Genomic DNA, 14419 nt, shown 5'->3' with positions numbered 1-14419 from the left:
GGAACACCGCTTGTTATTCAAAGTGAAGACGACGACACGTATGACTCGCATGCACTGGCTTGTCTTCTTCCACGAGAAATGGAACGCATTCCAGAGGCTCTACGAGAAGTCCAGATTTTCAGCAAATCGCAGAGAAAGACATACTCTTTAGGAGATGTCAAAGGGCAGCAGATCGGCACGGTTCAGCACTTTCTAAACATACAGCTGCATGCTTTGCTTCGATGTGGCAAAATAACCAGGAATTGAAGGGTAAGTTACTGTTTTCTTGCTTTACTGTTACTTTTTCGTAAAGGCTTGATGGACTGAAATTGATAATGTCTATTTAAAAATCGGAAAGAAGCAAGATATTGTCTTTCCTCGACCTATACTGGAGAGAAATGAAATTGTCCCGATTCCGCGATCTCACACCTCACTCGTCCCAATTGTTATCAGTGCGCGTTATTTGGTTCAACCTTATTTAATTGGTTTTCTTGTAACCCAAAATAGGGAAATCAACGGAGAACGGACAGTAACATCGAGGCCAAGCTCTACCCAGAAGTTCTCCAGATACAAACAGGCTGGCGGAGGAGCTTTTATTCCTGTGACGCTCTTGGTGGAAGGACCACAGCGTTACAAAGAATTTGTGCTAGAAAGAATCCGCTTTACTCTTCCAGAATGCGAGAATGTCGAGGACATGCATGTTGAATGTTTGAAATAAACGAATATTTTTAATGGTATCTTAAGTCCAGTCCTTATTAGCGAATTTTGTTTCAGCTTACTACCGCATTACAACATGTCCGCCACGAAAAAAAAAAAAAAAAAAAAAAACCAGCTTCTTCTTGTTTCCAGCACCTCTCGGCCAAATTTGCTTTGTTTTGGTTTTGATCTCACCCAATCACAAAGCTCGAAACCGATATCCAGAAATGGTTATGGCCCGAACTGATCTATGTGACTGTCTATCAAAAGATTAGTGCTAACATATAAACTACTGGTAATTTACTAAAGTATCTTTGGTTGACTTTGTTTGTTGTTTACTGACAATTTTACGATTATTCAATACACCCTGTTTTTATTACTTGTCTTATGTCCATAATTTAGTAGTTGCACCACTAGAGATGTTCTTAAAGGATTCTCTCCCATCTTGTTTGGCATTCTACCATTGAGCCTACTGAGCAGTAACAACCACATTTTCAGAAATTCCCATTGTTTTATTCCTTGCACTTCCAAAAGTGGCCAATTTCAGAAATGTAAATTAGTGTAAGGTACTGAGTCTAAAGAAGCAGCATATAACTGTACAAAAAAAGTGAGCTCTTAACCTGAGTCAAGGCTAAATTACCCTTTCCATGTGGCTACCTCTGCTGATGACCAATTAATTCAGGGTACTAAGCCACCCACACAACAAGAAAGCCACCAGATAAGGTTTATATACTTCAGGCTAATGATGATCACCAGCTGGAGATCAAATAGAGAATCAGCTATAGCAGTCATCACAGGAACCAAATGAGAAGTTTGCTGTCTTTTCCCAAAGAAAAAATGTTGTCAGTTTTAATTCTTGAGTACACACCCTCAAAAGGCTGTTTATTTCCTCTACCTTTGAACTACAACAGGAACACTTTTGTCCACAAAGTCCTAAAGGAACCAGGCCCTCAATATGACTGGCTCTCAATACTGTTTGCATGATGCACTGATAACCAACAAGGAGGTCCAAGAGAAATATCCTTATATCTTAGAACAATCACTTTGACTGCATGGCCATAAGTACAGTAGACTAAAACAGACCTATCCAATGCCCTTTGTCTGATAACAGCATACTTTTCTTCCCTATCACACCACACAGACTTTTTTCTGTCACATCGTAGTGGAATATTCAGGCAGAGAGTATGTATGCAATACATCAATGATTTGACCCCCAAACTCAAAGGGGTTTAGAGACTGTATTGACAACCCATCCTGCCACACTATTCAAATTCAGACTCTCTAGAACTTGGAGTATACTTTCTGAGAGAGATTTTTAACCTGTGAAGAAAAGCCACCACTTAGACTTGCTGCAATTCATCACTTCATACAAACAACTTGGTTGTCATTCTTCCACAGGGTGGAGATAATTCTGTTTCAAATGTAGTTATACAGAAAAAATTGTAAACATTTGTGAAAGGTTATTTGGGGCTCCTCTGACACAGCATTAGACCTGAGCCACAAGACTCATCAGACACCCTTAGGAATTTGTAAGCACACTGTTGACCTCAAAGTTCACAAATTCTGAATGTTGTGACTTTGCTCATTAACACAACTAACTACAACAAGTGCTGCATCATGCCAACCAAAAAAGATGGCAGCACTTTAAAAACATTATCCAGATATTTTGCAAGAAAACAGTTCTTTCAGTTTTACTGATTCTCATTTCTCAGTTTAGAAAGAAGTGACAGATCCTATACATACACTGTAGCTGTGAGGGAATAAGCAACATTTCAACTATGCCAAATCACTTTTGAAAAAAATTGAGACATCTGTAATGAGTTTCACACGTAACAGTTCCAAAATCTCTCACCATTGATATCAGGGCATCAAGCTTGGTATTTTTCAAAGTTGCCACTTGGTGACCAGGAGCCTGATACTTGTTTCCATAAAAAACCTTGTGCGATAAAACATGACATAGTGAATGGCCACACAGTGTTTGTCATTAAATGCAAAGCTCTCTCATAAATGCAACTTGTTGCATTAGCTTAGAGAGACACAAAACTAATTTTCTTCATAAGCACCCAATCAAACCCAGTTGGTGACCAAACAGAAGAAAACAACTGGATAGACTAGTACTATTGTTCAAGTTTCTATTGTGCTATCCATCAGAAACACTGCATTGTTAAATTGCTATCAAGACCTTTTCATTCACAAAAGCTTTTGAATTCTTTGTATAAATATGATTTATGTTTCTAGATTTCTTAACTTGCTATTTTTTCAATCATAGCATTAGTATTTAAGTTTAGCCTAATTTTTACATTGAAATGTGCAATTGCAAATTTTATCAATAATTGTGCAATGCAGGTCAATAAATTTAATACAATATTATTATTTATTATTTTTTTACTGCCCCTTTTTAACCAAAACATGGGAGATGTCAACTTGAATCATCAACAGTAAAACTAATATGCTGTGGGCTACAAGTATTGCAATTGGTGCCACTAATTGTTGTGGTTCCTTGTCAATGTCAGCATCCTGAATGCCCAAATATTTTGGGAACTGAAGTAGAAAAACATTGCTCCAGAACTCAGCTGCAGTTTTGCTGATAAGTAAATTAAGTTGCTGTTCACTTGTTATTTCTGATGGATGCCTAACTAACACATTAGGGCCAGTTGTTCTTAAGTGAAAGGACATGTGCCTACTATCTCCCCAAGGGGTAATGGAGAAAAACAAGTCATCATCATCGAAATTATAAATTGCTTTGATAGACATCAAACTTACCAGGTATATCTAATGAAGAAATGTGTGGTTGTCAGTTAGGAGAATCAAGTTCTCAGCTTTTGGAGGGTGAGAAAGCTAATGCTTGAAGAAACTTCATCCATAATTATTTTACAATCAGAAAGAGATCACATGATCTCTGTCACAGCATAATGCACATGATGCGAGAAAAAAGTTGAACTAGAAGATTATTTATATGGACACTTCACTTGTGCCTTTTCTAAAGAACCCAAAGCCACTCCTTTGGCAGCAATGACCCCTGCCCTGAAGAAATTTCCACAAAGCCAGCTCGGACATGTCAAATGTGCAGTTAGGAGAGTGACGTCCTTATGCAAGAAAACTAATTATTTAACTCAACGTTCAAATTGACAACTTACTTCAGGCAATAAAAAATTCTTGGGACTATTCTGCCTGCGGACAGTATTTTGTAAAACACAGTAACAATATAAAAGGCTATATTGCCGGCCACCAGTGCATTAAACACACAAATCATGAAATTGCGAGTCGGCCCAACAAAGATCATGTATCAAAAATTTAGATCATTTAGAATCACATAAATAACAAGTAAAACTTCAGGATGAATGTCTAACCTGCAAATGTGCGTTGTGCTTTAGATTTGATGCAGAGAGCGTCAGTTGCTAAACCAAGTGATTTGAAACGGCCAACTGTCCATGTCACAGAGAAAAAATGTTCGCTTAACTTACCTATGTTAGTGCTGGCGGTTGCATTCATTAACAATTCGAGCCCAATGGGTCAGCAAATCATATATCTGTAGAGAATTTAGCGTCTGATTTCAAACAAACTCGAAGTTCTGCAGTCCACGTTGTCCGCCGTGCCTTCCTGTGAAGTTGTGTGCTGTGCTAGACGTGACATGTAACTGAGCAGCGGACTGTCATAACCGTCACGTGACTTGGAGTGGCGTTACTCATGGGGACTCAGAATTTTCTTTGTCCCACGCTCGTGACAAGACGAAAAACATCTTTCTTTATTTCTCTACCGAGCTCAAAACTTACCCTCTCTCTTATTTTTCTATCTACAAACACTACGCTATCGACATTGCTGATCCCAGCAGTATGCAGGACGCGTGTCATATGAACTTCGACCTCGCTCACCGTGGTGTCTCTGCGGCTCAGTGGTAGAGCATCGGAGCGCAGAATCTGAAGGTCCAAGGTTCGATTCCTCATGGGCACTCAGAATTTGTCTTTATTCCACGCTCGTGACACGACGAAAAAAACCTTATCTTCAAATTATCACTTTGCTCGGAAACAGGCGACCAATAAATGAGGACGAGCTCCTCCTGATCGGAGCGCGCTGGTGGGAGGAGGGGGAGGGGAATCATTTGAAAGTTCGAAATCATAACTTCATCAATTTGGTGGTATCTCAAACCGATCATGGACATAAAAAATTGTCACCGTAAAGAGTTTAAAGGCTGACGTTTCGAGCGTTAGCCCTTCGTTCTGACTGAGGGCTAACGCTCTTTACGGTAGCCAATTAACGTTTTCAACTTTTCAACTCAGTTGTTAACACTAAATTACCTGTTATACTCTCCCACTGACCAAGCAGCACAGTTTGGAAAATTACCCCCCCCCCCCCTTAAGAAAATAGTTATTTTGAGAACTTCCGATAAAGTGCATGGTCATTACTTCATAGTCGTTCTTTTTTTGTGCGACCGAGAACTACACTCAATGCCTGTGAATACATGACTGAACATAACATTACGGCCACTTCCCTTTTACCGGTATATGTCCCTCGTGGAGATATCGCTTATGAAGTTGCGATGATTTCGCAAGCAGAATCGCGGTATTCTACGTTGAACATTGATGGAACAGGATCACGAATAGCTATGAAATAGTCTTTCATTCAGTGACAATGGGGTTAACAACAGTTAACCTCCACTGAAAAGGATTCCTAGGGTGCTCTCCACTATGTGATATGACCTTACTCAGGATACTCAAACGCTGCTTAACACTGCAGGAGACTCGTTGAAGCTTAGCCTACATGTAGCCGAAGTATCTGTAGCGGATTGAAGGCTCTTTGTATTTTTCTAAAGAGACATAGCTATCGATATTCAGACATGATAACTCGCTTTTGGAATCCTGTTCCAGTGTTATGCTTGATAAACAACGACATGATCGACTAAATCTACCAGGCACACAATCACAGAACTTTGCAGTGGAATCAGTGATAGCATCCCCAACCCTCATTCACTGGAAATATACAGTAATGCCATAACAGCTAAGGGAACCCCCTTGGATAACTGTTTTGGCTTTATTGATGGGACAGTTAGACCACTGATAAGCAAGCCTGGCCAAAATCAGTGCGTTGTCTACAGTAAAATCTTACAGTATATAGACTGTGTTAGTCGCATATTACGCCGTTATATATATTCCCTTGTCTACAGTGGTCACAAAAGAGTTCTTTGTGCAAAATTCCAATCCGTGGCATTACCAAATAGAATTATTGGAAATATGTATGGACCAATCGGTAAATAATGCAGCAACAACAGGCACTTCTCTTACTAAAAAGAAGTTCGTGATATTCCGTCCAGTACACTGGAGTAGTCGACCTTAAACATACACAAAGTAGATTAAACTCCCAGTACAAAACAGCTGACAAAACACACTTATCATGAGGTCACCTTTCAACTTTAGAAAAAATAATAACCTGGAGAATACAGGGCAACTTTTCATGGTTTAATAACCAGTTCAGCTGGTTTAATTCACACAGAAAACGAGCCACGAAACTAATATAATAAAATTGTATAACCTTTTTTAAATTTTCCCTTTCTATAAAAATACAGACTAGTTAATTAAATGCTATCATCCGCTGATGATAAAGCGGCTGAAGCCTCGAAACGTCGAGATATTTTTTTCTTTATTATAAAAGCGCATTGGATTATTTTCGCCTTTTTTTCCACCAAGGACTTTCTTCCGCTTTTGTTATTCCCTAAGCTAAGATAAACAAAGAGCTTCCACTTGTGAATTTTGTAAAGTGCGCGATGTAAACAATATATGGAAATAGCATGAAAATCGAGCCCAAACATGAGTGGTTGCCGCAAAAATTCCCCTCAGGGGATTTGCCCAGGTCCGACATTATGACACCTACCTGATTTAATCACTTTCATATGAAAATACGTTTTCCTAAATAACTCGGGTGCTTGTAAAGATTTCTTAAATTTTTTTATGGTAACGTTAGGTTGAATGTTTGTAATCAGTTTAGTCAAATAAAAGAAAAATCGATTTTTTCGGCCTCTGAAGGTGGGAAGTAACCTTAAGTCCAGATGAAAAGTCACCATGTAAAATTAATTGTGAAGTGTAAACTGACCAATCAACCTTTTCCTGAATAATTCATTTCTACTTAGAAAAAAACAGTTTCCGACTTAAAATCAAATCGTGTAAGCTCTTGATTTTGTGAAGAAGCTAATGTTTCAAGTATCAGCCCTTCCTGGAAACAAACAATTTGCTTTAACAAGTGGCTTATGGTTAAGACATCAGCTTTTCAAAATCACTTATAGCAATTTTTCCTTCCTCCACCAACATGTAGTTGGTAACCGATTAATCCTCTCCATTTGGAGTCCAGCTGCACTCTAACAATGAGGCCATTGTGTCTTATAAAGTATTCTCTTATGAGGGTTGTAAAGGCTGATCCTGATCCCATTTCATGCACAAATTTTAGAAAAATTCACATACCACCTGTCCTTTAATCAGTGTTGATACCTCACAAATTTAAAAGGGAAAATTATGATCTCAATTCACTTTGCCTATCTGTAAAATTTGCCTGCCACATAGTACTCTTAGACTTAATTGAGTGTCACATATACACCTTTTGCAACCCTCTCTTTTGAAGGGGGTGTTACCATAAGGCTGTAATGGTGTGTATGTGGGAGACCTCTACCCAAGTAAAAATGTTCTTTTAGATGGATATTGGCCTTCATTATATAGATGTTGAAGAATGGAACTGAGCAGGTTGGATAACAACTGTGAACTTGAGTAGCATAATTTCAGACAAATTTAATTGAATGAATATCAGTGTAATGGACTATTTTCATTTGAATAACGGCTCACTTTAATAAAACTTTTCATTTACTTGGATAATCCTCAATTACTTTAGCTATTTTGTATCTCTCTGTTTTACTATTTGTCATATACTTTCACTAGCTACTACTAATATGGAAAACTCACATGTAGTAATAAAAGGTAGTTACCTCTTTGATGTTCTTATAAGGCCTCTTTTTGCTCTCTCTTAAGATTATACCGCAGTTGAACCTGTATTTAGTAGCACTGTCTAAGGCAGGTATAAAGCAGGTCTGACCGTATTTCAACAGACAAGGTAGAACAAATCTATTTGAAAACTCTACAAATCTACAGGCTTTTCTGCTAACATTTATGCCACTCATCAGAGATACAAACTATTCTTTCATACTTGTAAACCAATCTATTTACATGTTCAAAAATTTTTACTTAATCCTTTAAGTCCCACTAGTGACCTAGACAGACTTTCTCCTTACACCATAGTACAATATCAAACAAAAAAAGTGATGAGATTAAAGAAAAATACCAATTAGGGGATTGTTGGTTGATCCAATTCCAATTGCCCAAACTAACATCACATGAATTGTATGGCAGACAGTAAGGAGAATTGCTGATGAGACTGTGGGAGTTTAAGGGTTAAGTTGATAATTTGTAGTAAAAGATGACCACCATGGGTGCTGAATCATAATATATTTGTACTGAAAAACCAGTGCCAAATCAAGATAAGACTGTCCATAATAAACAATATAAATAGATACATTTACTGCAAGTAATTTGTATAAAAAAAGGATAGGTATATGTAATTGTAACAAAAAAATATAAATACAAGGAAAAATTACTCTTTTGTTATATTTCTAATGGGGAACATAAAATCTTTCCATCTATTAAAATCTAAGCAAGAAGCAAAACATGCTATGTATATGTTGGTAAACTTTCAACCATGGACAAGTTTAACTCAGCCCAAGGGAATTTTTTTATTTTCTTGTGATATGAGTTTAGGGGTGGCTTCTAATGAGGATGTGAAACTTTACCTCTAATGGGACAAATATTATATAATCATAGATTTAAGCAAATAAACTCTCCTGTCGTGCTGTAAATAACAATTTAACAAAAACAATAATTTAATTTTTTAATTTCAGTCGCAACACTCTGTCAACATGAACAGCCATTTTCTTTCTTAGCTTGTTTATTCATGTCCTCCCTTTTGAGAGTAAAAGTATTTTCACCCTTTGTAGTGGACTCTTTGTTGGCAAGCAACAACTTTGCAATATCATCAAACATCTCCCTCACTCCTTTGCCAGTCTTGGCAGACACTTTATACAGTTTTGTTATTCCATTGTTCTCACAAAATCTGCGAGCCAACTCTTCATCGACTTGAGAACCTTCTTCTGCCAGGTCAATTTTGTTTCCAACAAGAAATTTTAAAGCCTTCCCTGCATCCTTGTTAACATCTAAGATCCAATTTCGCAGCAGTGTAAGAGAGTACATGTCATCAATGGCGTAGACCAGAATAACAGCTTCAGAATTGTGGTAGTAGTTTGAAGTGAGTGATCTTGTTCTCTCCATTCCAGCAGTGTCCCACACAATGATCTGGCAAATGAAAGAAAATGATGGATCAGTTAGCTGCTTAACTCCTAGAGGTGATCAACATGTAACTTCTCTCCATAATTTCCATTTATTAACCAACAAACAGGTGATGAGAATACGCAAACTCATCAGGTGGAAGTTGTTGTCTTGATCTAATGCCAAATTCTTGTAACTACAAGGAAATGTCTTACAATAAGACCATAGAATTAACAATCATATCTTGAGAGTTAAAGGATTATGACATTATAATTCAAATTTTACATATAACTTTTTTGTTTTTGTTTTCCAGTACGGGTAAAATTATCATAGAGGTTCTTATCCCCTACTTGATCAAGGGATCTTGAATAATATGGTCATCATCCACTATAGTTATTGTGCTTAGGAGATAGTAACAGAAGGACTTGACTTTAAATGCTGCTAACTAAGAATATTTGCTCATTAGAAAACAGCCCTCTTGATAATTGATATATTTTTTAATATCAATCACACCCTAGAAGGTGTGGTGGCTTAAAAGTTGGTGTGCAGAGCTTCAGGTCAAGCACTCCTGTTCAAGAAGTATAAAAGGGTCCTGGCAACCTGTTTGTCAAATCTGACAGAATACTAGGGGTGAAGAGAGAGTAACCTACCAATGGACTGACATCCCTTTCAGGGAGAATAGTAATACCCCTAGTCATTTCCTGCCAAGCAAACTGGGATAGGCTTCCAGTGGATGGGCCACTTGGCTTGCACACAGACTTTACCATTTTGATATTATTCACAACCAGCACAAATGACTTCCTCTCAACCAGATATGATGGGAAAAGGGCGTAGGGGAGGGGGTCCATAGAATTTTTCCATATTATTAATATATTCTCAGGATTGTAAAAAAACATTTTCAGTAACCGACTTGTGATCAAAAGGCAGCACAATGTCATGCCTTTTGCTAAAAATCGAGCCACAAGCATCTAAAGGTGAAATGCGTTGGTTGTCCGCTTATTTGAGAACCCTGTACTCTACATGAAAAATTATCTTTTCTGACTGAGCAAAATGCAGTTTTCGGGTAGCAGGATGCAGAAGAAAGGTTTTTAAGATTAGAGAATATTTACTTCAGTGCGAAAAGGCATCAAACTGTCGATAAAAAAAAACTTGAATGGCTCAAAGTTGTTCTTACAAATAAAGCAATTACTGATGGGTTTAGTATGCCACTCAACTTTTCCAATTTAGTGGACACCACTATGAAATCATTTATCTATTTCTTTCCTCATTTCTAAAATCGCTTATAATTATATAAATCGATCATACATAAAATAATGTTATCCGAGTTACAGATCTGGATCCTAAACCCAAGTTAGGAAAAACGTTTGAGCACATGTAAATAATTTGAGGTTAGCACCAAAAGGAACGAAGATCTTTACTTGTTTGCGTTTATCAGAGAGAAGCACATACACAAAAAAAGAAGTGAACGAAAAGAAGAGGATCTAGACTATGCCAGGAAAATGAATGCTTGTACACTAACCTTCAATCGTTTTCCATCGACTTCAATGTTCTTGCTCAATTTGTCCAGTCCAAATGTTGGCTCCCTGTAATCTGAGAACTTGTCGATATCATATCTGCGAAATATAGAGGTTTTTCCCACACCAAGATCGCCAGCCAACACGATTTTATACAACGGAACACTTTCTTCGTCACTCATCTTGCTTAGTAATGGCGATACAAGATTTAAATATGGAAACACGATCATTCAAAGAATCTCGGGCTCACACACGTCCTACACGTCCACTATGGAGGGGTGAGGTAGAGTTTGATGGCTACTGAAAATATTTTTCTCATCAAGTAGAACTTTAAAGACTCTGATTTTATTCAAAAACTTTTTTTAAATTTAAAATTCAGATTCTTTTTTCATTTTAGACAAATCAATCGAAAATGACAGGTGCTTCACACGAATTTTTTTTTCATACATATGTCACGCAGTACTCCCCTGCATTGCGTGACATATGGAAAAGACTATGCCCACCACCCCTACTGATAAGTGAGTCTTGTCAAGGCAATACGGAGATAAACTGTCATGGCGGCATTGTCTGCAGATAGAGGTCCGCTCTTTAAAGTAATCTTGTTGGGCGAAGCTGGGGTAGGAAAAACAGCGATTTTTCACCGTTCCAAGGATAATATATTTGACGAGCGAAGGAAAACCACAGTGGGGATCGACAGTTTTTCTCTCTACGTGAAGGTTGGCGATCAACAAGTTACGGTATGTATTTAAAACAAGATAGTAGTGTATGATGTAATCATACTGAGAAGGAAAATAATGGTCCACTTGCACTGTAGTTTTGCAGTTTTGAAAAATGTCGCGTTAGTAGATAATATTAAGTGCGAGAATCCTATAGCTAGTTTGTAAGATTTACCGACACCTTAGCCTATGACCATCAGCTGATTATTAATGAAAACAAATGTGTCGGTTCATTAATTCTTTCTTAATTCTAATGTTTACAGGGATAATCTGACGTATGGGTAATTTATTAGAAAGATTAAAACGGTACCTAACTGGCTGTAAATGACTATGGTATATTTACAATTAAGTCATTCGATTTCGTTTATCACTGCTTTGATTACAGACCGAATTGGACTCCACTTAGTCCTATTATCATTATGTATAACTATCATTATTGGTCAACTGAGCTTGCCAAAATCTAAAACTGTTCCATGTTGTAAAAAATTTGTGTTAATTGTGGCTGATTACTATTATTTTCATGAGCAAATGAAAGTTGAAACCTTTTATTTTCTTTGAGCTTGTGTTAAATAGTCTTAAAACAGGAAGAGGAACATATATGTATGTCAGTCATGCTAAGATATTCTGCAGAAATATAAAGTGTTTTCCAAACCCATCTGACTCACTGTATGGATTCATAAATATTGTTCTCACTTTGTATTTCAAACTTCACTGTGTACCATAAGCACACAGTAATGTAACTGTCAGTTTTAATTATGCCATGGCAATGAAAACAACTGCGACTTGGAGTGCTGATATGTACAAAGAACCTTGAGAATAATCCTTCTAATCTTTCAGTCTTATTTCTTTGTTCACAGCTTGGTGTCTGGGACACGGCTGGAGTGGAAAGATTTCGGACGATAACCAATAACTATTACCGTGGGTCTCATGCAGCAATTTTTGTGTACAGTGTGGACGAACCTTCATCATTACACTATTTAGGCCACTGGATACGGGATCTGGAAGAATATTCTCCCAATGCTATAAAGATACTTGTTGGCAATAAAAAAGACCTTAACAGTCAGATATCTAATGAAACAATTGAGATGTTTAACAATGCAAATGATTGCAAACTTAACATGCTCATGTCAGCAAAGACAGGGGAAGGTATTCAAGATGCTTTTAATGCCATTGCTAAGCTGTTAGTACAAAAAGGAATTGACAAAGACTCATCAAACAAAGGTTTGGAGTTAGAGGCCCCTCAACCCATGGTACGGCAGTGGAAAAATGGTTGCTGTTCATGATATTAGAGTCCTAGGCCTCGTCCACATGTATCAGTTTTCATTTGAAAACACAGCTTTTTCTTTACGAATATGGCTTTTATCCACATGTATTTGATGAAAATGGAACTTTTGAAAAGTGCTTTCCAGAGTGGAACTTTTTGAAAATGCTGCTTAATTGCTTGTATGTGTGGAAGGAAGAAAATGGAACTTTTCAAAAATGCTGACATCACACTATCAGTTTCAATACACTCTGCACAATATTATAAACTTATTCAAGATGGACGACAGGTGTTTCACTCTCTTGTCTCATTACTTGGGCTTATTTCTCACCAAATTGCCTGTCTTCAAGCAAAGTTATCTGAGATGGCACCAATTTTTTATTTCACAGGCTCATAATAGCAAATTATTATGCCTGAGGGTTATCATTTAAAAGGTATTATTTTCAAGTTGGTTCATCTTATACATGTGTATGATGCCATGTGTGGGCACAAATTGTTTTGAAAATGAGAAAAACGTTGCATTTCAAACAATTACAGATTAGTGTGGATGGGGTTCTCCTAATTAGAGACTAATTAACTTTTTCTTACCTTTAACAAGAAGGTGCATTACAATGCATGAAGCATTCTCTGCAGTTGACAAATTTTCTTCAACTGTAAGGAAACCATAGAGTATTTCTATATAGTATAAAATAGTAAAGAATAGAATGGATATAAGCCGAAAGGAGCACAGATGATTAAGGATTCCTTAACATTGCAAAGTTTATTCTGAAACTATAAACATTTAAAATATTCAACTTAGAGATGAGTTTTCTGAAGAGACTTTTGTCTCAACTTTTTCATAAATTGGTTTGTAACAGCCATGACCAGCCTACTAGCCTTATGCAAACCTACTTTTGAAATTTGTGTTAGATTTAAAGCACACTCTTCCTGGTTTAGACAGTGTGCATACAAGTCAGAGAAATAACAGTAAAAGTTTGTCAGCAAGTTCTGTTCAGCACCAATGTTTTTTTGTTTTTTTTTTTTCGTGATTTCTTTGGACTTGCATAATGGGTTTGCCTGGTACTGGGTCACCCTAAAAGGGATTTCCCATGGACTCAAATTTTGTTGTTAAATAAAAAGATTTAAACTTAAAATAGGCTGGTTCTGAAGCATTTAATATGTATTATGCTTTAGCACAGCTCATTCCTCTTTAGTACAACCAAAATTTATGTAATTGCAACCATGGATGTCAATGTTTGATTGACAGGCCTAATTTTTTTTCTTCTCTCACTAAAAGCTCATGTTGCTGACAAGATTATTTGTTATTGTAGAGCTTTAATTATAGCATAGGGTAACTGAACTACAACTCTTATAGAGAAGAGTTTTGTTTCCTTTTATTGCAAATATTACCCAAAACAATAATTTGAAATTATACCTTTCAAGCTATGTGTATTGATAGCAATAAAACAATAAATCTTATTAAGTGGGATTGAAATGTGAATTTTTGGTTGATGAACCAGCATCTTTCCAAGGTGATAGAAACACTCTTATTTTAACAAACCAGCCTTACTAATATTTCTTCCAATTAATAAAAATGTCATGTTGTTTACTAATGTAAAAATTTTGGAATTCAAAATATTTGTGAATTAAATTTGGGATTCTGTAAGAATATTTTAAAATAAAAGCAATTTTTAGATTGTCATATTAGTGAAATGTTTTAATATTAGATTTGGATTTTTTTATTTTAAAGAGCTAGAGTTTATAATTGTTGGCTTTTCTTCCGTGGAAAGTGAGTTATACCGTAAATCCTAATTGTACATCATCAATGATTGTCATATGAAATAAAGTTAGCAATATTTAATGATGTTTTGAGGTCATTTTTAGTGAAACAATTATTACTGTAATTAAATCTGCCTGGTA

The 14419-nt window shown here is 36.6% G+C and overlaps 2 protein-coding genes and 1 long non-coding RNA gene across 3 annotated transcripts; 2 read left to right on the top strand and 1 right to left on the bottom strand.

The window, feature by feature from the left end:
• Positions 1-716, top strand: LOC131798188 (uncharacterized). Its single transcript, XR_009341281.2, has 2 exons — positions 1-249; positions 487-716. It is a non-coding gene; the product is annotated as an uncharacterized lncRNA (long non-coding RNA).
• A 6747-nt stretch (positions 717-7463) lies between these two features.
• LOC131798178 (ras-related protein Rab-13-like) lies at positions 7464-10798 on the bottom strand. The gene is made up of 2 exons (XM_059115827.2): positions 10549-10798; positions 7464-9056 (listed from the first exon to the last, which is right to left on the bottom strand). Exons 1-2 carry the CDS (start codon positions 10771-10773, stop codon positions 8619-8621), a joined length of 663 nt encoding a protein of 220 aa, XP_058971810.2. The 5' UTR covers positions 10774-10798; the 3' UTR covers positions 7464-8618.
• A 290-nt stretch (positions 10799-11088) lies between these two features.
• On the top strand, positions 11089-14340 carry LOC131798182 (uncharacterized). Its single transcript, XM_059115830.2, has 2 exons — positions 11089-11280; positions 12117-14340. The coding sequence occupies exons 1-2, from the start codon at positions 11098-11100 to the stop codon at positions 12540-12542; spliced, it is 609 nt and encodes a 202-aa protein (XP_058971813.1). The 5' UTR covers positions 11089-11097; the 3' UTR covers positions 12543-14340.
• Positions 14341-14419: the final 79 nt, after the last annotated feature.

Source organism: Pocillopora verrucosa, chromosome 3, assembly GCF_036669915.1.
Source record: "Pocillopora verrucosa isolate sample1 chromosome 3, ASM3666991v2, whole genome shotgun sequence".
Lineage (NCBI taxonomy): Eukaryota > Metazoa > Cnidaria > Anthozoa > Scleractinia > Pocilloporidae > Pocillopora > Pocillopora verrucosa.
Note: the sequence above shows the minus strand (reverse complement) of the source record. Positions and strands in the feature narration are given on the sequence as shown.

Bases quoted from the DNA above. Each gene is read 5' to 3' on its own strand.
- LOC131798178 (XM_059115827.2), bottom strand. From the start codon at position 10,773: ATGATCGTGTTTCCATATTTAAATCTTGTATCGCCATTACTAAGCAAG. The intron at 9,057-10,548 runs GTTAGTGTACAA...TTCATTTGCCAG, and splicing joins TCGATGGAAAACGATTGAAG to ATCATTGTGTGGGACACTGC.
- LOC131798182 (XM_059115830.2), top strand. From the start codon at position 11,098: ATGGCGGCATTGTCTGCAGATAGAGGTCCGCTCTTTAAAGTAATCTTG. The intron at 11,281-12,116 runs GTATGTATTTAA...CTTTGTTCACAG, and splicing joins TTGGCGATCAACAAGTTACG to CTTGGTGTCTGGGACACGGC.